The sequence below is a fragment of the Rattus norvegicus genome, chromosome 19 (genome assembly GCF_021556685.1).
Source record: "Rattus norvegicus strain SHRSP/BbbUtx chromosome 19, alternate assembly SHRSP_T2T, whole genome shotgun sequence".
Lineage (NCBI taxonomy): Eukaryota > Metazoa > Chordata > Mammalia > Rodentia > Muridae > Rattus > Rattus norvegicus.
Window position 1 is genome coordinate 53,416,093 of NC_141552.1, and position 23,119 is coordinate 53,439,211.

General features: G+C 43.4%; 1 protein-coding gene across 2 annotated transcripts in view; it reads left to right on the forward strand.

Annotated features, from left to right (window-relative positions):
* The window catches only part of Hydin (Hydin, axonemal central pair apparatus protein), a 345,749-nt gene that overhangs the window by 72,565 nt on the left and 250,065 nt on the right, over positions 1-23,119 (forward strand). For both annotated transcript variants that reach the window (XM_087594210.1, NM_001427650.1), the window contains 1 exon segment: positions 15,292-15,493. In XM_087594210.1, coding sequence (XP_087450336.1) covers positions 15,292-15,493 — 202 coding nt within the window.

A 23,119-nucleotide genomic window follows, 5' to 3' on the forward strand; every position in this document is an offset into this window, starting at 1 on the left:
ATTTTTAAAATGAGACCATGAGGTTGGGAGGGAAAAGTGGTAGGAGAGGAACTTGGAGGAAGGGAATAGAGGGAGGATTTGATCAGAACACATTATAAACGCATATGAGAGTCTCAGACTTAAGTCAAATAAAACTGAAAGGTGGAAGCAGCACCTGCCTCCTGCAGGACAGACAGACAGCTCAGTGGCTTAAGGCCTGAAACCTTCAGCTGAGTGTTGAGAAACTTTACGTAATCCGAGGGCTCCTGGAGATGAGTAGGGTAAAGGAGCATTAGAAAAGGCATTCTGCATGAGGTGGCCACTTCGGGCTCCACACCCCCCACTGTTGGGAGTCTCAGCTAGAGTCACCATCACAGACTCCCTGGACTCTCCCAGTGGAGGGATAAGGACACCAACCCATCCACAAGAACTTCCATCCAAAGTTTGCCCCGACTACAAGACGTGCAGGGACAAAGATGGGAGCAGAGTCCAAGGGCACAGCCAATGACTGGCCACCTCAAGACCCATCCCATGGGCAAGAGCCCATCCCAAACACTGTATCAATGATACTGTCACGCTTGCACACTGGAGCCTGGCACAACTGTCCTCTGAGAGGCTCTCCCCAGCAGCTGACCAAAACAGATGCACAGACCCGCAGCTAAACATTAGACAGAGCTCAGGGAGTCTTGTGGAAGCATTCAGGGGAAGAATTGAGGGAGCTGGAGAAGACAGGGACTCCATAAGAAGACCAGCAGAATCAACTAACCTAGAGCCTTGGGGGCTCCCAGAGACTGAGCTACCAACCAAAGAGCATGCGTGGGCTGGACCTAGACCCCCTGCACATATGTAGCAGATGAGCAGCCTGGTCTTGATGTGGGTCCCTAACAACTAGAACGGGGGCTGTCCCTGACTCTGTTGCCTGCCTGTGGATCCTGTCCCCCTAACTGGGCTGCCTCGTCTGGCCTCAGTGGGAGAGGATGTGCCTAGTCCTGTAGTGACTTGCTATACTAAGGTGGGTTGGTACCCGGGGGGCATCCTCCTTCTCAGAAGAGAACAGAAGAAGGTGAGGAGCTGTGGGAGCGGGGGACTGGAGGAGAGCTGTGATCAGAATATAAAGTGAATAAATAAATAAATGAGAAAAAGACATTAGTCAGTAGCCCATATTAAATGTCCTTCCTGAGATTAGTATTCCCAAAACAACTTCATTGTACATTAAAAAAAAAGACATTTTTGCTGAACATTTGGTTACTTGGATGCGCCAGAGAAATAGGAACCAATGCCAGGTGAGGTTGTTGTCCCCATAAAGGTGACATTAACCACTGGCAGAGTTGGGAATGGAGCTGTGGGCCTACTCAGCATTTTTAGAGTATTAATCTCTCGTTACAGAGGAGATATTTCAGTGTAGGAGCCAGACGTCGGTTGATAGGCTTTTCTCCCAAACGCAAGGTGATGGATGGATTATTATTAGATACATAAACATATCTAACAGTCATACTGCGGGTTCCTCACAGGGCAGCTTGCCGGTCAGTTGCTTGTTTTATTTTGTACTACTTTCTGAAGATATAAAGGAATTCGTTTTTATCCCCGTGAAGGCTAATAAAGGAATACTGGAAAGTAATACAGTGAGCCATTGAGGGCGATACACTTTGCAAGCGGAACGCCTAAATAACATCTGCCCCGAGCATCTACGCAAACCTGCCTGCATGAGTTCTCTTTGTACTGTGTGCCTATCAGAATTATGATATACCGTTATGATTAGAACATCTAAAGACATAGCTGTTTAAAAAAAAAAGCAAATATTTAAAAATGGCTGAAGAGTCAAGGGAACCCTTCTCAGACCTTGACTTCCTTTCTCTAGTCCTTATTCCGTGGTTTAGGATAGGGATCTTTGGTTGTCAGGGATGTTTTATGGGAAAGATTCTCATGGCATTGGGTGTAAGCACCTTTAAAAGGGACAGTAGAGGACTTTACCCCAGGGATAGAGGGGGGGCCCAGACAAGGTCTACCGCTGAGCTGTATCTTCAGCCTAGAGAGCATTTCTTTTTTTTAAGTTTCTTTTTCTTTTTGAGATTATAATATAATTACATCATTTCCCAGTTTCCTTTCCTCTGTCCAAGCCTCCTGTATACCCACTTCTCTTGCTCTCTTTCAAATTCAAGGCCTTTTCCCCCTTTGTTTCTCTCTCTCTCTCTCTCTCTCTCTCTCTCTCTCTCTCTCTCTGTATGCATGTGTGTGTATGCATGTGTGTGTGTGTGTGTGTGTGTGTGTGTGTGTGTGTGTGCATGTCCTAAATATAACCAGCTCAGTCTGTATAATATTACTTGCATGTATGTTTTCAGGACTGACCATTGGTATTGGATATCTGGTTGGTGTTCTCCTCCCTGAGGAGGACTCTTTCTCCTGCTCTCAGCATTCCTTAGATGCCGGTAGTTCTTTGTGTAGGGTTGAGGCCTGGTGGTCTTTCCCCTGCCCATGGTAACATGTCTACTGTTATTCTAGTTCAACTCCCCTTTAGGAAGTCACGTGGGTGAGACTTTGTGTGTAGTTCTGATATTATTACTAGGCAACACAGTCTCACAGCAGATTCCCTAGCCTCTGGCTTTTACAGTCTTTCTGCCCGTCTTCCATGATGTTCCCTGACCCTTAGGTGTGGAAGTTGTTTTACAAATGTAGCCACTGGGACTGGACTCCAGTCTTTTGATTTGTCATGGTTTTGTGCAATGGTCTCCATCTCACCAAAAGAAGTTTCCTTAATGAGGCACGAGGACCTCATTGAATGGGGTTAGGGATTATGCTAGTCTGGTAAGCACCAGTTGTCTTCTACAAGATCTAAAGGTTTACTACTAGTCCTGAGTAGTTGGCTAGGTTACCAGTACCAACATGACTTCCCTCTTGTTGAGTAGCTCTTCAGTCTAATTAGAGAGCTGTGAGTTACCATTAATGTATGCATGCCACCACTTTACCCTGATGCTATGCTGGATATTATTGTGTTTCATAGACATCATAGCTAGGTAGGACTGTGTACCACAAAAGCTTGTCCTCAGGGAGGAGGCCTTCAGGCCTCTGGCCCCTGCAGCTGAAGTATATGGTGTCTTCAACAATAGGGACTAGCCTTCTACTTCTGGCGGGCAACTAAGGGCAATAGGGATAGTCTATAGTGTTTTGGGGACCACCCTGATCAATAACTCAAAAGGGGACTTTTGAGTGCCCTGGCGTTGGGGGTTTTGTTAGATTGTCTTTGGCTTTTGGAAGGGGTATTGTCAGCTCAGATGAGAGAATTTCACTTAAAAAATATATATAGTATGCTACTTCAGGTATATAATTAATTAATAATATGTTTCCTTATAAGTTTTTCATACATTCTTATTCTTTTCCTGTATATATCCCCCCAATTCTTAATTAGATCTCCTTTTCCCATTTCCCATTTTCCATTTGTACCCTGCTATGTCCTCTCTATTTTTCCTCAACCATACCCTAACATGACAATGTTCTCTTCCTCCTCTTCCTCCTCCTCTTCCTTCTCCTCCTCTTCCTCTTCCTCCTTCTCTTCTTTTTCTTCTTCTTTCACTTTCCTGATTTCTGTAGTTACTCCTGAATATATATGTATATCTTAACGTTTGGAGTGACATATGATTCTTGTCTTTCTAGGTTTGAGTTTTTTCTCTAATATCATCTTTTCTAGTTCTAGCCATTTACAGGGCTAAACTCCAGGGAAGGATTTGAGAGCTAGCTGGCATATCTTTAGCTCTTTCTGTCTCAGAGAGGAGTGGGTGTACAAACCCTGAGCGTGTTCAATGACTATTCCCAGGCAAAACCAGGGCTTGAAGCCAAAGTTCCCAGCATGCTCTAAGCTAGGCCCTGTTTACGTACCTGTACTGCCTCTGGTGTAGAACAGTGACAATTCTAGTCTCGTCACTGATGTGCTGGACTTATGCTTTGAGTTTGAAATTCCCGCCTAGGCTCCTGGTGCCCCGCTGGTTTTTGTAAAGGCTGTAGAACTGTTAGGAGATGGAGCTTCCCTAGAGCAAGGGAGACAGATCTTGAGGTTTTATGACCCAGCCTCACCTCCTGTCAGCTCTCTGATTCCTGACTATGGGGGTAATATGACCAGTTGTTTTGAGCTCCTGCTTCTATGCCTCCTTCACCATGTGGACTACATCCTCTCAAATTCTAAGTAAACCCTTCCTCACTTAAGTTATGTCCTGTCAGGTTTTCAGTCACAGTGATGAGTGAAGTAGCTCTCATAGCTGGTGAGCTCAGATGGCTCCATTTTAGCTTCATCAAGAAAGAGTGCTGATGAGGAATTTGGGCTGAGCAGTATGCATAGGACGGTGCTAAACTTGACTCTGTTGTGGCCGAGATATGAGCAGCATTCATCCATTCTTCCCGTCAGCTCATTCCCTTGAGATTCCACCCCTCCCTGCATACATTTTTATTTCACATACCCAAGTTCTGTTATCTCCAAGTTCTGAAGCTACAGGAAGGAATATATTGTGTACGTGGCGAGCTTCACATTTAGTTTTGGAAAATTAGTTTTGCTCATGTTTGGCTTTACTTGATTGACAGTAGTAAATCTGGAAAAATGTAATGTGACACCTTCCACGAAATTTTTTCCCCCTGGGATAGAATAAATGGTTTCTGCACTGCAGCACCCAACCTCAGAGACTGAAGCAGAGTGGGAACAGGGAATCCAAGGACACAGACATTGCAGGCATAGATGCGTACAGCCTCTGCATCCCCACAAGCATGCCAACACCTCTCTTCTGTGACTCTTAGACAGCTAGGATGTGGAGGACCAATTAAAGGTTGCCTTTAGGCAAATGTACATCAAAACAAGTATCCTAACAGTTTGGGGACAAAAAAGGAGAGCTATCACTCCCTCCTTGTCAGAGTTACTCTTCTATTGCTGTGATGAGACACCGTCACCAAGGCAATTTGTGAAAGAAAGCGTTTATTGGGGCTTACAGTTTCAGAGGGTGAGTCCATGACCATCATGGAGCATGGCAGCCAGCAGGCCAGAGGAATGATGCTGGAGTAGCAGCTGAGAACTCTCATCTTGAGAATAACCAGAAATGATGTGGGCTTTTGAAAATTCAAAGCCCACCCCCAGTGACACACTTCCTCCAACAAGGCCACACCTCCTAATCCTTCTCAAACTGTTCTACCAACCAGGAACCAAGCATTCAAATGACTTATAAGGGGTCATTCTCATTCAAAGCAACACATACCTCTCTCAGGCTCCCATAGGCTTGTGGCTATATCATAATGCAAAATACATTTAGTCTAACTTCAAAAATCCCCATAGTCTTTCACAACCTTAACACAGGTTAAAATGTCCAGTCTCTTCTGAGACTCAAAGCAATCTCTTAATTGCACCCCTCTGTAAAGCCAAAAACCAAATTACATACTTTCAACACACATTGACATGAACCACCCTTTGTCATTCCAAAATGGAGGAATGGGCCAAAGTAAGAAAATACTGGACCAAAACAAGACTTATACCCCAGCATGGAAAACTCCAAGTCCTGCAGCTCTGTCTGCCCCATGGTGAGGAATTTAGATGTCTCAGCCTCCCTGCCTTCTTGATTAGAATACAGTTCTCTCTTTTGGCCCATTTCCACTCCCTGTTTGCAACTCTCCTTGGCAGATATCCCACAACTCTGGCACCTCTAATCTTGGGGTCGCCAACACAACCCAGACTTCACTTTAACAGCTTCATACAATGACCTTCCATGAAGGAATTCCTCTGCCAGACACCTGACCTAAGTGATTCTCCTTAACTACAGAGGATTGATTCTACCATCCATTTGCACATGTGTCCTTTATGTTTCCAAAGCCAAAAACTCTAAAACCAAGTTCAGCTGCTTGCTTAGGATGGAGCTTGACCCCCTCCTTGAATTACGTTCCTATAAAGCTTTCCTTTGTCTCATATGATTACCTTTGTTTTAAGAGCATAAAATTGCATAGGTCTGTCTTTTCTACTCATTGGACACCTAGCTGGCTAGGGTCTTGCCCTGAGGATCCACTCCTTTTATTACATTTTTCATCAGGCCTTTCTCTGAACTATTCATCTCTTTCAGCACAAGACTTGAATCCAGCATTCAATTTTATGGTGTAGTTTTTTTTTTCTCCTTAAACTACATTTGTATTTCTTTTTGCCCCACTTGCTCTTTTAACTGCAGACTTGAATAAAAATGATTACTAACAACCATTCAACAGAGTCAATATTAGGCTGTCTTGAAATTTCTGCCAACAAAATTTGTCCACTAGTTTTCAATTTTGCCTCAGACACAATTTTTAGGACAAAGACAGAAAGCAGCCACAAGCATGACAAGATGGTCTCTAGGCTGGCTGCTAAGTCCTCTTCTCAAACTTCTTGAACCAAGCCTTGATAATTCACATTGCTCTCAGCACTATCTTCTTCCAAGCTTCTACAAGCATGGACTGTTAATCCCTGCTTATAGTGTTCATCCACAGTTCTAGTGCAAAGTCTTCCACAATCTTTCAAAGAACAGCATGGTCAGACCCGTCACAGTAATATCCCACTCCCTGGTACCACCTCTGTCATTATTACTTTTCTATTGATGTGTTAAGACTTTGGGACTAATACGACTTATAGAAGGAAGAGTTTAGTGGGGGCTTACAGTTTGAGATGGACGGAGACCATGAGCTTCATGGTGGACGTATGGCAGCCAGCAGGCAGTTGCTGGAGTAGCAGCTGAGAGCTCACATCTCGAGTCACAAGCATGAGGCACGGAGAGCTAACTGGAAATGGTATGAGCAAGTGTTTTAAACCACGAAGCCTTCCTTCTCCCAGTGACACACCTCCTCCAACAAGGACACACCTCCTAATCCCTCAAAACAGTTCCATCAACTGGGGACTAAGCATTTAAATATATGAGCATATGGTGCCTATTCTCAATCAACCACCACACTCCGCTTCTATGGATCTGATGAATTTTGAAAAGTAGCAGCAAAAAAAAAAATGGTTCTTGGAAAAAGATATAGAGTTATTGTATTTCTGGCCAGGTACATTTTTGCAGTGAGCAAACCGACCTGATCACTCATTTATGGGATCTGTGGGTTGGCGTGAGATAGGCCCTTCAGTCTTTTATCCTTTGATCATTTTTTTAGTACCGCAAAACACCTCAAATAGCCACAGAAGCAGAACAAGTAAAGCCATGTTATATAATACATATTAGATTTAACTCACCTCAACATGTTTCCGCACAAGTTTCTTTGAAGGGCTCTATTTTTTAATTGTACAATTAAAATATAAATTTGAAGCCACCTTGTTGCCTTTTCTAACCTAATGTCCACATCCTGTGTAGGGGACTTTATGTTATTCCTAGAGGTTTGCATTATTCCAAATGATGTGTTATACTGTCACTCCATCTTTAAATGTCACAGCTTATGATACATACCATCCTCCTCCTCAACTTATTCACTCAGTGATATGATTTACAGATTTAAATGTACCTGTACACACTTCATATAGTATATTATGTGATTTTTAATTGGGCGTGTATATGTGTGCATGTATATTGAGGCCCGAAGTCAATGCTGGGTGTCTGTCTATTATGATCCATATTATTAATGAGACAGGGTCTCGCACTGACCCTAGAGGCACTACTTGCCTAGACTGGCTAGCCAGTAAGCGCTGGGGATCTGCCTGTCTCTGCACCTCCATTGCTAAGGTTACTGGCGCACACCACCATGCTCGGCTTCTCCATGGATCCTGAACTTAGGATCTCATGGTTACACAACGAGCACTTTACTGCATGAGCCAGCTCCCTAGACCCAAAAGTGCCATATGCTATCTATTCTGCTGCAGGATATTTAGGCCCTCCCTGATTTTAATGTTACTGCAGACAATGCTGCCCTGAGCATCCTTGTACAAAGTCCTACAGATGAATGAGATTTTCTTTCTGAACAAATACCGACAGGTACAGTTGCTAGGTTACAAAGACATTTTATATGAAGTTTTCCTGGTTAGTAAATTGACTGAAGCAACTGTACCAGTTTATATTTTCCTCAGCAATACACGAGAAGTTTTGTTTTCCACATCTTTACCAATATAGTACCAAAAGGGTACTGTCAAACTGTTTAATTTCTGTTAACGTGCTTGATTATGGGATGGCAGCTCAGTTTACATTCATTGTATTATTGGGCTGCACAGCAGTTTTACATGTTTATTGTAAGCCCTACAATAATAATAATAATAATAATAATAATAATAATAATAATAATAGTAATTCTTCACTAAAGATTTTAAATGGGTAATATAGTCATATGCTTTAAAACGAAACATTGCAAGGGTATATATTTATAATCCCTGCTTTCATATGTTTTCATTCACCCAGCCCACTATGATTTTATTAGTTTCTTGAACAGTTTTTATGCAAATACATGCAAATGTGAATGCAAGGCATCTTACTTCTGCACACACAGAGTATAAAGCACAATAAAAATTGTTCTGCACAGTTTTTCCATCTAATCGTCACCCGTAGATCCTCCCCCGAGGCTGTGTGCATTTTATACACACTCTGAGCTCTGCTTCCAGAGGGACAGTGTTCTGACCCGTAAGTCACGCTCTCACTCTGTGCTTACTAAGAACAACACCATATTAACCCCCAGCTCAGCTCAGGACACACTCCCAGGAGTAAGAAACAGAGCCAACAGTATGGCAGTTTTGGTTGAATTTTGATCCACCTTGCCAAACTCATGCCAGGAGTAGAGAAGGGCGGACCATTTCTTGTTCCCTTCCCCTCCGACAAATTGCATTTTCAAACAGTTTTTACTTTTAATCAATTTAGTGTCTATATTTGTTCTTTGAGGGTCCTAATATAAGCACATTTTATTTGTGTCTTTTATTAGAGCAAATGTGTGCACATTTTCAGTATACACAGCATCTTTATTATTTCCAGCTTTGCAACCTTATCCTAATCTATTGAACTGTAGTCTTGATTTTTCAAGATGTGTTTGCTTCCTTTTAGTAGTCAGATTTCTCACACAACGTATTTTGATCATATTCCGTTTCTTCTCTATCTTCTCTCAGACCCATTCTCTTCCCTACCCACCCACCTTTGTGTCCTCTTAAAACAAAAACCATCGACCGCAGCTTGCACTACCTGTGTGCTCAGGCATGTGTTGTCACTTACCAGCGTGTGTTAGTTCTACTAGGGACCTTACCCTTACTGTAGACTGACTCTCCTTCCCTGGCAGCCATCAATTACCCAGGGTTCCCTGCCTACCTCCCCTCCAGCCTAGGATGTCGTCACTGCATTCGTCCCACCACCTCTGGTCTTACACTCTTTCTGCCCTCTCTCCAGCAGTAATTCCGGAGCCTCGGGACAAGGAGGCAGTATGATACAGACGTCCCATTTAGGGCCAAGAATTCCTCAGTCTTTTATTTATTCTTTGGCCAGTTGTAGGTCTCTGTGTTAATTACCAACGACTAAAAAGAAGCTTCTTTGGGGAGGAATGAGAGGTGCACAGATCAATAGGTATAACATCAATTAAGTAATTAGAAGTCGATTTAATACTGTAATAGTATAATGACAGTAGTAGGTTCCTACTGGGGCCTATGACCTATGTAGCCACACTTTCTTTTATATTCAGATACACTCCATCTGCATTTGCATAACCAGCAAAGATTTTTCTGTTCTGTAGGATGCCTCTTCACTCAAACGATGGTGTCTTTGCTATAGAGAAGCTTTGTGGTTTCATGAGACTCTGTTTATATTTCTCTTCTTTACTCCTGTGCTCCTAGGTCCTGTTCAGAAAGCCTTTCCTGTGCTAGTGAGTTCAAACCTACTCCCTACTCTGTCCTCCATCAGATCCAGGGCTTCTGGCTTTACAGACTTTTTAAAATGTGTTTTCGATTTTGCAAATTTGTTTCCGGCATCAATGAAGGATGTATCATTTCTTCCTTTGTTTCACTATACCTTTAAACCAAATGTAGACATGCTTTTGTTAGGAAGCAAAGAGCATTAGAAAAGGACCAGGAAATGAAAGACACTCTGCCTTTAAAGGAAAGCACACAATCCTGGCGGGGAACTCTTCCTTCAACTGAAGTTAGGAAAGCTGGAGGCTGAAGAACTGAATCATTAAAGTGCGGAAGGAAACCCAGGTTAGACTGGGCCAGTTTAGCACTCAAGTATCTTTGAAAGGTTAAAAACAAAACAATGACATTTTCAGACAAAAATTTAAAAACTGAAAAAATTCTATATACTTCCTCATCATATTTTCCCTTGGTAAGGCTAAAGATTGCATTCTGTCATTTTTAAATTGTCGCTGTTTCAGTTAACACATCAGGTATAACTCTATTTTTTAAAAAATATATATTATTATTTATTCACATTACATCCCAATCACACCCCTTTCCATCGCTTCTCTCCTCCCTTTCCTACCCTTACAAGTCCCTCCCTCCATTACCCCCTCCCTTTCACTGAGGAGAAGGATTCGTCCCCCTTGGGTACCACCTCACCCTGGGACATCCAGTCACAGATCACCTAAGCACATCCTCTCCCACTGAGGCCCAGCTAGGGACTCCTGTGAGAGGAAGGGAATCCAAAGGCAGGTAACCGTCAGACAGGCTCCACTCCAACTGTTAAGAATTGTTAAAATGAAGACCAAGCTACACATCTACTATAAATGCATAGGGGCCTAGAGCCAGTCTTTGCATGCTCTTTGCTTGGTGGTTCAGTCTCTGTGAGCCTCCATGGTCCTAAGTCTGTAGGTCTTCTTGTGGTGTCCTTGACCTCTCCAAGCTTGCTCAGTCCTATCCCCCACAAGACTCCCCGAGCTCCACCTGATGTTTGGCTGTGGGTCTCTAAATCTGCTTCCGTCCGCTGTTGGATGAAGCCTCTCAAGAGATGGTTATGCTAGGCTCCTGTCTGCAAGCATAGCAGAAAATCATTAATAGTGTCAGGGATTGGTTCTCTTACATGGGATGTGTTAATGAAAGACCCTCAGACAGAGGAGACTCTCACTCCAGTCCTAAGGACACTACCACCCCAAAAACGCACGGGACTCAGTCTTGATGTAAAGAGGTTTACTTTGGGATAGCAATGCATTGGGGCTCAACACAGTCCTCACGCAGGAGGGATATGAAGAGCCTCGAACAACAGAAATGTACAGCTTAAATAGTCATTTAAGATTATACAGTTTCATTAGCTCAGCTATTTCGGTGCCAAGGATAACTAGGCAGATGTTTCTCATCCTGGAATTCCTGGGATAAGGCCGTAACCACATCAATGTAGCTATCTCAGTACCAAGGACCTCTGACTTGATTGGGTTCCCAGGACAAGGACCAAGGATATTTGACTTGGCAGATGTTTCTCTCCTGGAGTTCCTAGGACAAGGCTATAGCTATGTCAGCACAGCTGCATTCAGTACCAAGGACATCTCACTTCTATAGTGGTCAGTCAGCTTCCCAGAGATGTTTCCTGTCTTGTAATTGCCCTGCAGTAAATATGTTCTAGACCCTCTGTTCTTATTGTCCGGCAGCTTCCTAGAGAGTGGGTGGGAATGTGCTTTCTGTACTTTCTGGTCTGTTGTCTAACATCTAGGGGCTAAGCAAGGGCCAGCTTAAAAGATTCTCATTCTTAAGAAATGGCTGCACTAATATCAAACGGGGATCTTTCATTTCGAGTTGGGCTGGTCATTGTCCGGTCATTCCTTCTATCTCTGATCCATTTTTATCCCTGTGCATGTTATAGGCAGGACACATTTTGGGTTGAAGGTTTTGTGAGTGGATCTATTCTTAAAGGCAATGTCTTGTCTTTCTCTGCTTTCAGGATTTTGTCTCCAGTTTCCTGTGGTTTTGTTGTAATATATTTAGGTGTTCATTTCCTCTAGTCTACCCCATTTTAATTCTCCTGGGTTTTTGTACTATCAAATGTTGTCCCTAATTCCAGGAAACTCTTAGCCATCATCTCTTGAAATATCGCCTTGGCTGGTTGTGACCATTTCCATCCCGAGGTCCTCAAGAGTCCCCTATACTCATGTTATTTTCTCACATTGCCTAGAATATTTTATATTTTATGTGAACTAATTTTCATTTCACTGATTTCTTTCATAAAAACAGAAATTCTCTTATGGATATCCTTTAAAGATTCTTAGCCTCCTTCTCTGTCATTTTGTTTTAATTTTAGGCCATTTTATTTTATTTTTGTAAGTCCTAGAGTATGAATATTCTCCACATTTTAGATTCTTTCTTAGTCTCCTGTTCTCTGGAGACAGCTTTAACACCGTCCATTGGTTTTTATGAACAGGCTAAGTGTGATGGTGCCTGGTGTCTGTTCTTGGCAAGCCCACTTCTGTTGTTCACATCATGAAGCTTCAGTTCTTTGAAGGCCTCATTGTATTTGACTGTATCCTGTTGGAAATTTTTAAATTTTGTACATAGTAGTTCTCAACCTATGGCAGATACAACCCCTTTGGGAGTCAAACATCTCTTTTCCAAGAAATGTCCTAAGACCACCGGAAAACATAGATATTTACATTATAATTCATAACAGTAGCAAAATTACAGATATGAAGTAGCAACAATATAACTTTATGGGGGGGGAGGGTTCCTCACCACAACTTGAGGCACTGTATTAAAAGGAAGGTTGAGAACCACTGGTCTAAAAGAGAATGAGTTCTTTCTCTGCTTTATCCCAGGTTGGAATCAGCAGGTGACATAAACTCGAAGCTTTCTGTAAGGTGTGGGCGACTTCAGCAAGACAATCTGACAGTAAACCGTGGAGACGGAGGGCCATCTCCATTCTGTTCACCCTCATTTGGAGGTGTAGTTCTCTTAGTATCAGATTTTATAGGAGAGGTCTGTTGCAGTAACCTCTCCAATCCAAATAAGCCCATGCAAAGAAAACACAACTTAATTAACATGAATTCAAGCTCGCTCCTAGATTGGGCAGATTTACTACTGCACTACTCTATTCCCCAGCTATGAGCTCCCTTATAACTTGCAGTTTCTCCAGGCCACAAGCTACAGCTCCATCTTCCTTCCACCTCTTCCGTTGACCCCCTCTCCCTCCTCTCTGCACTCCCAATTCTTCAGCTCCACTCCCCTTCCCCCTGCCCAATCACTGGCTCTTGTCTTTATTTTACAAGTTAAAATGGGCAGAAGATTCTGATGAAGTCACCAGAGTCCTGAGTACACAACTAAGCAGCTCTTCACCCGGAAGCAGAATTAGCATCAAAATACAAACAGGGCAATCCACAACAGAGGTCTTCATTTTACCTTGTCTACTAACTCTTAAACGGAGCTCAGTGTCATCCACACTTAAGATATGCAAATGAGAACAGTGTGTTTTCACCAATTAAATTTCACTCCCCAGAAAGTCTGAACTTTTTTCTGAAGGATGTCCCTGGAAACATTGGCAATTCTTACCTCTAAATTACAGGCCTGGGCTTTTGTCAGGGAGAGTGAGACATTTTAGTTTCTTTGTGCATGCTTTTATAGTGCTTAATATTTGGTTATCCGTCTATCAATCTGTGTCATCTATTTATTGGTCTTCATCTATCTAGCTGTCTGTCTGTCTGTCTTCTGTCTACCTACCTACCTATGTATCTATCTATCCATTTATCTATCTAGAATCTTTAAACTTTAGACTCAAAGGTTTGGTGTTTGCTTTTTCTTCACGCTGTGATAAAAGTTAAAGGGAACCTGGGAAATCTTATCCACTTGGCTAGGGCTATGAACAGGAACACAGACATGTAGATTAGTGTTTAAAAATGGGGAAGAATGACGTATTTGACCTTTAAAATCTAAATTACCGCTAAATTGCAGCCAGGTCCGGATTACCTGAGGATAAGAGCGGCTGGTCCCACCTGGTTCCTCTCGCAGCTGCCTGAGAGCATCCCACCCCAGAAGCAGCTTCTCGGAGCGCGGGTTATTGATTTACTAAGGTGGCAATCGGCTCATATGCTACTGTTAATAACTATGGAACTTTGGCTGAAAACGAAGGGCGAATTATCATGCTTTTATAATTCTAGTTCAAACTTGTTCAGCACAGATCCACAAAGTGTGCACTGTACTTAAATATACCCTTTCTCTTTTTAAATTTACTTCATGTGTGTGCATTTTCTGCATGCATGCCTTGTGCTGTGTGCATGTCTGCTACCCTCAGAGGCCAAAGTGAGGAGTCACGCTCCCTGTACCTGGAGCTACAGATGGTTGGGAGCCACTATGTGGGCAGTAGGAATCAAACCTAGGTCCTCTGGAAAGGCACCCAGTGCTTTTTATCTCCTCAGTTATCTCTTCAGTCCCTTTTCTGTTTTAACATTAGAGTGAGACACTCACTGTAGCCCTGAAGAGTCATCAAGACTATAGTTCTCGGGTTTGCATCTCCTTGAATGCCCAGTGACCTCACACACGTAGAGTCAAGATAACTGTGAGTCTGCAATAGTCTATGACTGTAGTTTTGCCAAGAGCAGATGATCCTGATATTCTTTTTAAAATTAACTCATGGTTTTGGTTTTGCTTTCTTCCATGTATCTGCTACCCGGGCATAGTATCGTGTGCGCTGCTGTCATTGTTGTTTGAATATGTGATTCTGGTTTTAAACTTACTGAATCTGAACCTAAATTCCCTGGTAATGAGCAGCTCTTCCCAAGTATGCTTGACTGGATCTTTTTAGAACGAGACACTAACTAGATCAGGCTGGAACTAAAGACAAGGCTGGTGTTTGCAATTCTGAAGTGTGTGGTGGTCCTGGCCTGGCTGAAAGCCCGAAGAGTATTTGTGAAGAAAAAATATCTATCCGCATAGAGCCTTTCATAACAATTCATATTTTATGTGGCTTATATATTTTTAAAAGTGACCAAAGAAGATAGTTTAATTTCCAGTAATCTTAACAAAGGGTGATAATTAAGTTTTCTGATCATGCCTGACTCTGGATTGGTGGCCTGGGGGCATATAAATGATAAAATGGTTGGTCCACATTCCCTAATCTCATCTTGATTTTTTTAAAGGCCAGAAATATCATCCTAGAATTAGTCTTTCATGTGTGTGTGCATTGTGTATGTACATGCCTGTGCGGGCCAGGGATCACTGTCAGGTGCATTCCTCAATCTACCTTGTTTTGTGAGACAAGGTCACCTTTGTCTAGATGAGCTGGCCAGTGAGCTCTCAGGAATCCACTGGTCTCCTCCTCACCAACACTGGAACTCTGGGCGCATGCTTGGGGTTCTGAGAAGTCGATCTCAGATCTTCAGGCCTGCGTGGGAAGTACTTTATCAAGTGAGCCTTCTCCCCATCCGAGGATAAATCTTAAAGCGTGTTTCTACCTTGTTAATTTCTAGGGGAAATGGTCTTTGTGTGTCTCTATGGAGCTGCCATAGACGTGAATATAAGACTAGACAAAAATTCTTTGATCATGGAGAGAACCTACATATCGCTGTCCAACCAACGGTCTATCACCATCCACAACCGCACTAATATAATTGCCCATTTCCAGTGGAAGGTGTTTGCTACCCAAGAAGAAGAGGACAAAGAAAAACATAGGTAATGGTGGGGTAAATCCAGTTAATGTGGTGGGGAGGGACGGGGAGTAGCATTTTTATAATGCATTCTTTTTTTCATAATTTATTTTTTTAATTCACATTACATTCCAATCTCAGTCCTCCCCCCTTCCAGTCCTGCTCCTACAAATCCCTCCCCCCATACTCCTTCCCTTTCTCCTCAGAGAAGGGGACAACCTCTTTGAGTAGCACCCCATGCTGGACCATCCAGTCTCAGCGGGGTGCTAGATACACCCTCTCCCATTGAAGCCCAGCTGAGCAGTCCTGGTAAGGAAAGGGGATCCAATTCTTAACCATCGCAAACAAGTCTAACCTGAGACTCTGGCTCTAGGGCAGGGTGCCCTTTGGGAGCTTGGAAACATCAAACCCTGTAGATGCTCAGTCAAACTTAACCTGGCTACAGGATAGCAATATTTAAAAATTTAATCGGCTTTAAAATATGTCATTCTTTGCAGTTTTTAAAGTGCTAATATACTTGTGTGTATTCCTTTTCTCAGCCCTAAGTTTATCAGCTCCCCAAGTTTAGTGAGCCCCCCAATCCTGCCATCGATGTCCCCCCCTCTGTGTGTGTGTGTGTGTGTGTGTGTGTGTGTGTGTGTGCATATGTGTGTGTAAAGATGTTTCTAGAAAATAGGAAGGATGATGGAATAGACAAGTTTAAATGTACTGATTTTTATATTCTTGGTTTCCACAACACTGCCTAGTCTCTCTGGACCATGTAATTTAATAACGATTTCTTAGCGGGATATTTAATAATCTGCTTTTTTCTTTTTCTTTTTCTTTTTCTTTTCTTTTTTTTTTTAAATGATACTTCAGATAGCAGCAGAGCCTAGAAAAATGTAAAACCAGCTGTCTTTTAGCTTCCGGCCTAATGGTTCTATTCTGGATGTTTCTTTTCATTGGCCCCATCCTGGCCTGTCTAGAGCTGTGTTTTCACTTTCTGTCCCCCAGACCTCTCTAAATGAACACTTCTCTTGCTGTCATTTCCTTTTGCATGAAAGGTCAGCCCTGGGAAGCCTCAAAGCTTTGTTTAAAACCACATTAGTGTGGAATAAAACTAAAAGTCTCAGGTCCCCGGACAACGGGCAGAAGTCCCCCAGAGCACTGTCCCTAATTGAATCAGAAGGATCCAGGACAGTGGCGGACACAGTGGGCAGAAGCTCGGCTGTCCAGGCGATGAGCCTCAATCACAGGATCACCACTGTGCAGGGAAAAGCTTTCCTGCCTACAAACCTCACCGGACCTCGTGGTTTAGAAATGCTAATGAGGCACTTTTTATCTTTAATTATTACTATTTTATAAGTGTATGAAACATAATGAAACCCATTCATGTGTACAGTTAATAAGTGCTAATAAAAATGGCAGACGTTTTAAAAGGAAACGTAGCATTTAAAAGTGCAGAGGGAATGGTGTCTCCCTTGCTCCACCTGCCCAGATTCTGCAGCTTGGCGATGAAGTCCAAGGAGCAACGGGCAAGGCCCAAGCTCGGTGAAAGGGGAGTCTGGCAGTTCCTCCATAGCTGCTCTTCATGGTGGACCCTTTCGGAGAGGAGGAGAAAATGCAGCTTTAACTTCAAACTTGTCTCCCTGTGCCTGGCTGTAGGAATGGTGCAGTACTAGTACCAATGTCCAAAAAGTATCCAGAAGTTAATTCTAACAGTTAAAGTTAAAAAGAAGGAGAAGAGGAGGGAGAGGAGGAAGAGGAGGAGGAAGAGGAGGAAGGAAGGAAGGAAGGAAGGAAGGAAGGAAGGAAGGAAGGAAGGGAGGAAGGAAGGAAGGAAGGAAGGAAACTGCAGGTATGGAAGGTGCTAGACTATCCAGAATAGGACTTCACACCCAAGTCTGTCTCTGTGTCACTTCCCCTGACACCTATATCCTTAGCTTTTTAATATATTTTTTTCTTTTTTTCGGATCTGGGGACCGAACCCAGGGCCTTGCGCTTGCTAGGCAAGCGCTCTACCACTGAGCTAAATCCCCAACCCCAATATTTTTTAACCTGTTTTATTATTATGTTTGTTTGGCTGGCTGGTTGGGAAGTTGTTTTTCTGTTTTGTTTTGTTTTTTGTTTTGAGACAAGACCTCATGTATCCCAGGCTGGCCTCAAACTCACTATGTAGTCAAGGATAGCCTCATCCTCCTGCCTCTCATAGCAGGGTTGTCTGGTTTGTTAAGTTCTGGGGAATTCAACTTATGAATGTGTCTGTGTGTCTGCGTGTGTGTGTGAGTGTGTGTGTATCTGTATATATGTATGGGCATGTGTGTGTCGTCTGTGTGCATGCATGCATTTGTGTTTGTGTGTGTATGTGTGTATGTTCATGTATGTGTCTATGTGCATGTGTGTATGTGTGTCTCTGTGTATGCGTGTGGGCATGTATGTGTCTGTGTGTGTGCATGCATTTGTGTGTGTATGTATGTGTGCATGTGTGTGTGAATGTGTATGTCTCTGTATATATGTGTCCATCTATCCGCAGAAACCAGAGGTTGATGGTGGCCATCTTTCCCAATCACCCCATAACTTAACTTTTTACAACAGGTTTGGCTGGGCTGACCAGCAATCCCCAGGGATTCTCCTGTTTCCACATCCGCAGTGCTAGAATTATTGGCATGCATCCTCTCCTGGCTATTTCCATAGGTTCTGTGGAAATGGACTCTAGACCTCATGTGTGTATGGCAAGCACTGTGTCAACTGAGCCGTCTCCCTACCCCCAATCCCACCCTTCCATGCATATGTAGTGTATAGAACAAGTTTTCTTATAGCATTTGTATCCCACACATGTATGCAGTGAACTTCGCTCATACTCACCCTCTATGGATCTTACGTTTTCCCACCCCCACCCCACCCCACCCCCCACAACATCCCAGTAGTGGCCATTTTAGTTTCAGGTCCTTTGGATTTTTTTCCCTTGTCTAGGGTCCACATATGAGAGAAGATGCACAATGCTCGTGTTTGTGGGGTGGAATATTTCATTTTCCGGTCCCATCCATGCTCCTGAAGTTGTCATAATTGCCTTCTTCTTGATGGCTGAATGGGGCTCTACTGTGCTCACACCATCACATCCGTCCTTCTCATCCATCCACACTACTTCTGGCCAGAGGAGACAGTCAGCACTCAATAATCCTGTCTGTGTATCCCAGTAATCACAGCCCTAGTAGAGGTCTCATTTAAGGCCATGCCTCTCTTTTAAACACAGAAGTAGAGAAGTGGCTTTCGATCTCTGAATAGGATTGTCTTTGGGTGACATATATCAATGTAACTCACATTTCCCTCAAGTAGATTGATTTACCCAAGTAAAGAGCCTACTGAATGCCACCCCGCCTTCTTCCCCTCCTCTTGTAAGCACCAGATGCCAGAAGCCAGAGTTGGGAAGTGGAATAAACTCTACTATGCCCAATGGCCTTCTTCCTTTTCCCTTTCTTGTTCTTTAATGCATCCTTCAACTTTCATATTATTCCCCCCTTGGATTCTTGTCCCTGAAATAATGGCCAACAGATCCCCATTCTCTCCCAAACCAGGCCAGCTCAGAGCTCTGTGTGCCTTCTGAGCAGTGAGTGTGGATAGTGGTACTTTGTGCAATGGTCGTGGTTCTCTTTGTTGCACATTCTTGGGCTATGTCCAAGCCACACATGAGTAGCACACAGAGCAGATATCTGCATCCCCTCCCCTCCAAAACCATAGTAAGATCATTAACCAGCAGTACAAGGCCCCTCTTGTATACTCTAGCGAGGCCTGTGCAGTGCCTCTGACGATCCTTTAAACACAGGCTGTTCCTGCTCCCAGTGAGCACAGCCCCTTCTTGGTCGCCTCCCATTCCCCCATCCACATCTCTCGTTTAAACTGTAGGGCAGCAGTTCTCAGCCTGTGGGTCATGACCCACCCGGGGATTACACATCAGATATGCTGTGTCATATCAGATATCTACAGTATGACTCATAACAGTAACAAACTTACACCTATGAAGTAGCAACTAAATAATTTTGTGGTTGGGGGTCACCATAACACGGGGAACTGTATTAAAGGGTCGAAGCATGGGGAAGGTTGAGAACCACTGTTACAGAGAGAAAAGTTGACCTTATTCCTAAGCTTGACATGAAAAGAACCTGTCTTTAGTTGGAGACACATTTCCAAAGGCTAAAACTTCCCTTTTTCAGCATCCCAAGGACCTAAGACATATGTGAGAGTTATTTTATCCTGGGGCATCCATCTATGAGCACAGAAGCTTGTCCAGGTCTCTATGCTAGCACTGCTAACAAATGGTCTCCATTCCCCTTCCATTCATCCTAGTATCTCAGCCATAAAACCTTGGTGAGCCAAGATGGGCCGTCTCTTTTCCCAGTAGAGGAATTTCAGCTCCAAGAAATAGTTTATCATTTCTTTTCTGGGAAGGACGACCTTGCTCTCTGCACATCTTACTGTGTTGGAACTTTGAGATAAGTAAGTGTCTGGGCGTAGAAACATGGAGCTATTCCCAGGCCCCAGGTTCTGAACATGAAGATACCCCTCCTCTGGGTAGAAGTTCCATTAAGATTGTTCTTCTAAAAAGAGAAAAAAGGCACCCTTCCCCTCCCAAAAAACCTTTATAATTTTAAATTAAGGACCCTTATAAAAATCATCCTTTTGTTCTATTTCTTGATGTTTTCTTTGGAGCTATAAAAACACTAATCTCTTCAGAAGAGGTTGTATCCATCCTTCCTTCCTTCCTTCCTTCCTTCCTTCCTTCCTCCCTCCCTCCCTCCCTCCCTCCATCCCTCCCTCCCTCCCTTCCTTCCTTCCTTTTCCTTCCTTCCTTCCTTCCTTCCTTCCTTCCTTCCTTTCTTCCTTCCTTCCTCAGCTGTGTCCAGACAAATGCATTCCATGAGAGTCTATCAAACTTGTTCTCCTTACATCCTCTGTATTCAGAGGCTCAATGTGGGCTTTTATGGATTTTTTGCCCCCAACGCCCCTGGCAGGGTCACGGTCATTGTTTCAAGAGCAGGTGCCTCTAATTCTAAATTTGCTCAAGACCCCACAGCATCCCCAGTGGACAGCCCACACCGTGGTTGGCACATTTATTTCATGACATTCAGGTGCAGGAAATGGCACATCTCTCTAGTTAATTCAATCTTAATTGATATTTGAGCCTGCCACCTGGGTTACTGTAATAAGTTTGATTTCAGTTATGTTTGGAAGCTCTTCTCTGGTGTGATACCAAAAAAAAAAAAAAAAACCCTCTAAAGACTTAAATGGCTTCCAACAAACAGACAGGTGCCTTTAGGTCTCTGTTTATCATATCACAGAGTCAACCATTGTCTAGGGTCACACGGTCCACTCGCAGGTGACGATGGCCCCATTGGCTCCATTTATTCTGTTCCTGTTATAGGTGGGCAGGCAGACATGGAAGTGCTTCTCCCAGCTCTGAGGGCCATGGGACTTTTCGTCCCTTCAACATCCAACACTATTAGTCACATGCCTCACCATAACAGAATAGCTGACAAAATTAACTCTTCTGGCTTACAACTCAAAGGTCCAGTCCATCGTGACAGGGTAGTCACAGAAACAGAAGTGTGAGGCAGCTGGGTCCATTGTATCCAGTCAGGAGGCAAATAGTGACTATTTCTTGGGTTCCTCTTACTTTTCCCTTTACTTCAGTCCAGGACCCCACCCCATGGACTAGTGCCACTTCCCGAAGGCCAGGGGTTAGCAGCCACTGTGGGTTATAATTTCACTTGTAAAATGGGTAAAAGTCTCATATTCACAGAAAAACAAGGATAACCTTTAAAAAATGCTTTCTTGTGAGACACCTCCTCATCTATAAAACCAAATCGCCTCTGAGGCAAGACACTCCTATTATCAATAAGACATGACGCTGAAGCCACAGGTAGACATGTAGCATCCTGTCGGCATCAGTGTGACTCGGGGTTGTCACAATGTGACTCTCAGCATTGCCTCCAATTCCTCCTCAAGGACAGAGAGAAGCACATCTGGATTGGCTTTCTGCCTTTTTTCTGGCTGTTACTGATCCAGAGTCCCATAGAAAAGGAGAAGTATATGGGGATTTTTTTTCCATTTTCCAGTGGGAGAGCTGAGCTCATTATCTCGTTCTGATCATCAGCATCATCCTCACCAACACAAAACACTGTATCAGGCCTCTTACATCCCATACCCCACCCCTGCAGACTCTCCTGGACACCTTTATGCACATCTGGTCTCATGAGTATATGTCCTTTCAGAAAACAGGCATTCCGATGGCTAGATGTGATACTCTGCACTCCCTCTTCTCCTTCTGTACTAGACTGTGTGTCAGGCCTCCTGGTATTTTGTGTGTATCTACCTTGTGTGTATCTAACCAGGCTGCCACAACCCTTCCTTTCCCCAGTGCCTCTTCTGGTGACGGAGCCCCGGTGTTTGCATGTTAGGCAACCGTGGAGAAATCTTTTATGCTCAACCTGAGAACTGATTCACACAGCATTTCTAACTCAACCTGTTTTTTTAATGTACAGGAAACATGTAAAAATATAAAAAATAGTTTAAAAAAAAAACTACAGGGTTGGGGATTTAGCTCAGTGGTAGAGCGCTTGCCTAGCAAGCGCAAGGCCCTGGGTTCGGTTCCCAGCTCCGAAAAAAAGAAAAGAAAAAAAAAAAAACTACACCAGTCATTAAGATAAAGCCACTTTCAATCTTGTGACCTAGAGACAAACCTAAGGAATATTTTAGTATCTGTAAATGCATCCCTTTGCAAAATAAATATACTTTCCCCCTGTTTTACCTCTTTTTTTTAAAAAAAATAAAAAGGCAGGTTTCTCCGTACAGAATATTTTGTAACTTGATTCTTTATCTTCATAAAACCTCACTAAGAAGACTGGAGAGATGTCGCCGGGGTTAAATGGCCTCACTCCTCTCGCAGAGGACAAGGTCCAGTTCTCAGAATCCACATGGCAGTTCACTGCTATCTGTAACCCTAGTTCCAGGGTGTCTGAGGCCATTACATATAATTTACCCACTTTACTCCCCCATACTTTAAAGAAGATTACTGTAACTCCATCTCTGTTTCCCTCTGCGATTGTTTTAGGATTTATTACTGCAAGTGGAGTTCCCTGTTCCAGGTTGTATGAGTTACTTTTCTATTGCTGTAATAAAACACCACAAACAAAGCAACTTACTAAACAAAAAAGGTTTAATTGGCTCATAGTTCCATAGTTCATGATGGTGGGTCAAAGGCACAGGGGAGGGGGGCAGGAAGAGCTGAGCGTCACAGCTCACACTACAAGCAGGAGGCAGAGAGCACACTGGGAACCACATGAGTCTTTTGAAACCACAAATCCTGCCCCCCAGTGGTGTGCCTCCTCCAACAAGGCCACGCCTCCTAATCCTTCCCGAACAGTCTCACCAGCCAGGGACCAACTCTTCAAATAGTGTGTCTGTGGGGGCCGGTCTCATTCAAACCACCACACAAATGATTTGCAGATTGTCAGCCTTCCAGATAGCTGCCAACCTATAGAATAAAACTGGGTTCCTTTCTTTCCAAGCTGATATGGCCAGTGGCATAGGGGGAGTAGTTCTGGTTACCTTGCATGCTGTTTCCTACTTCCTAGAAGCAGAACCAGGACCTGGATCACCTTTAAGCACCATCTTT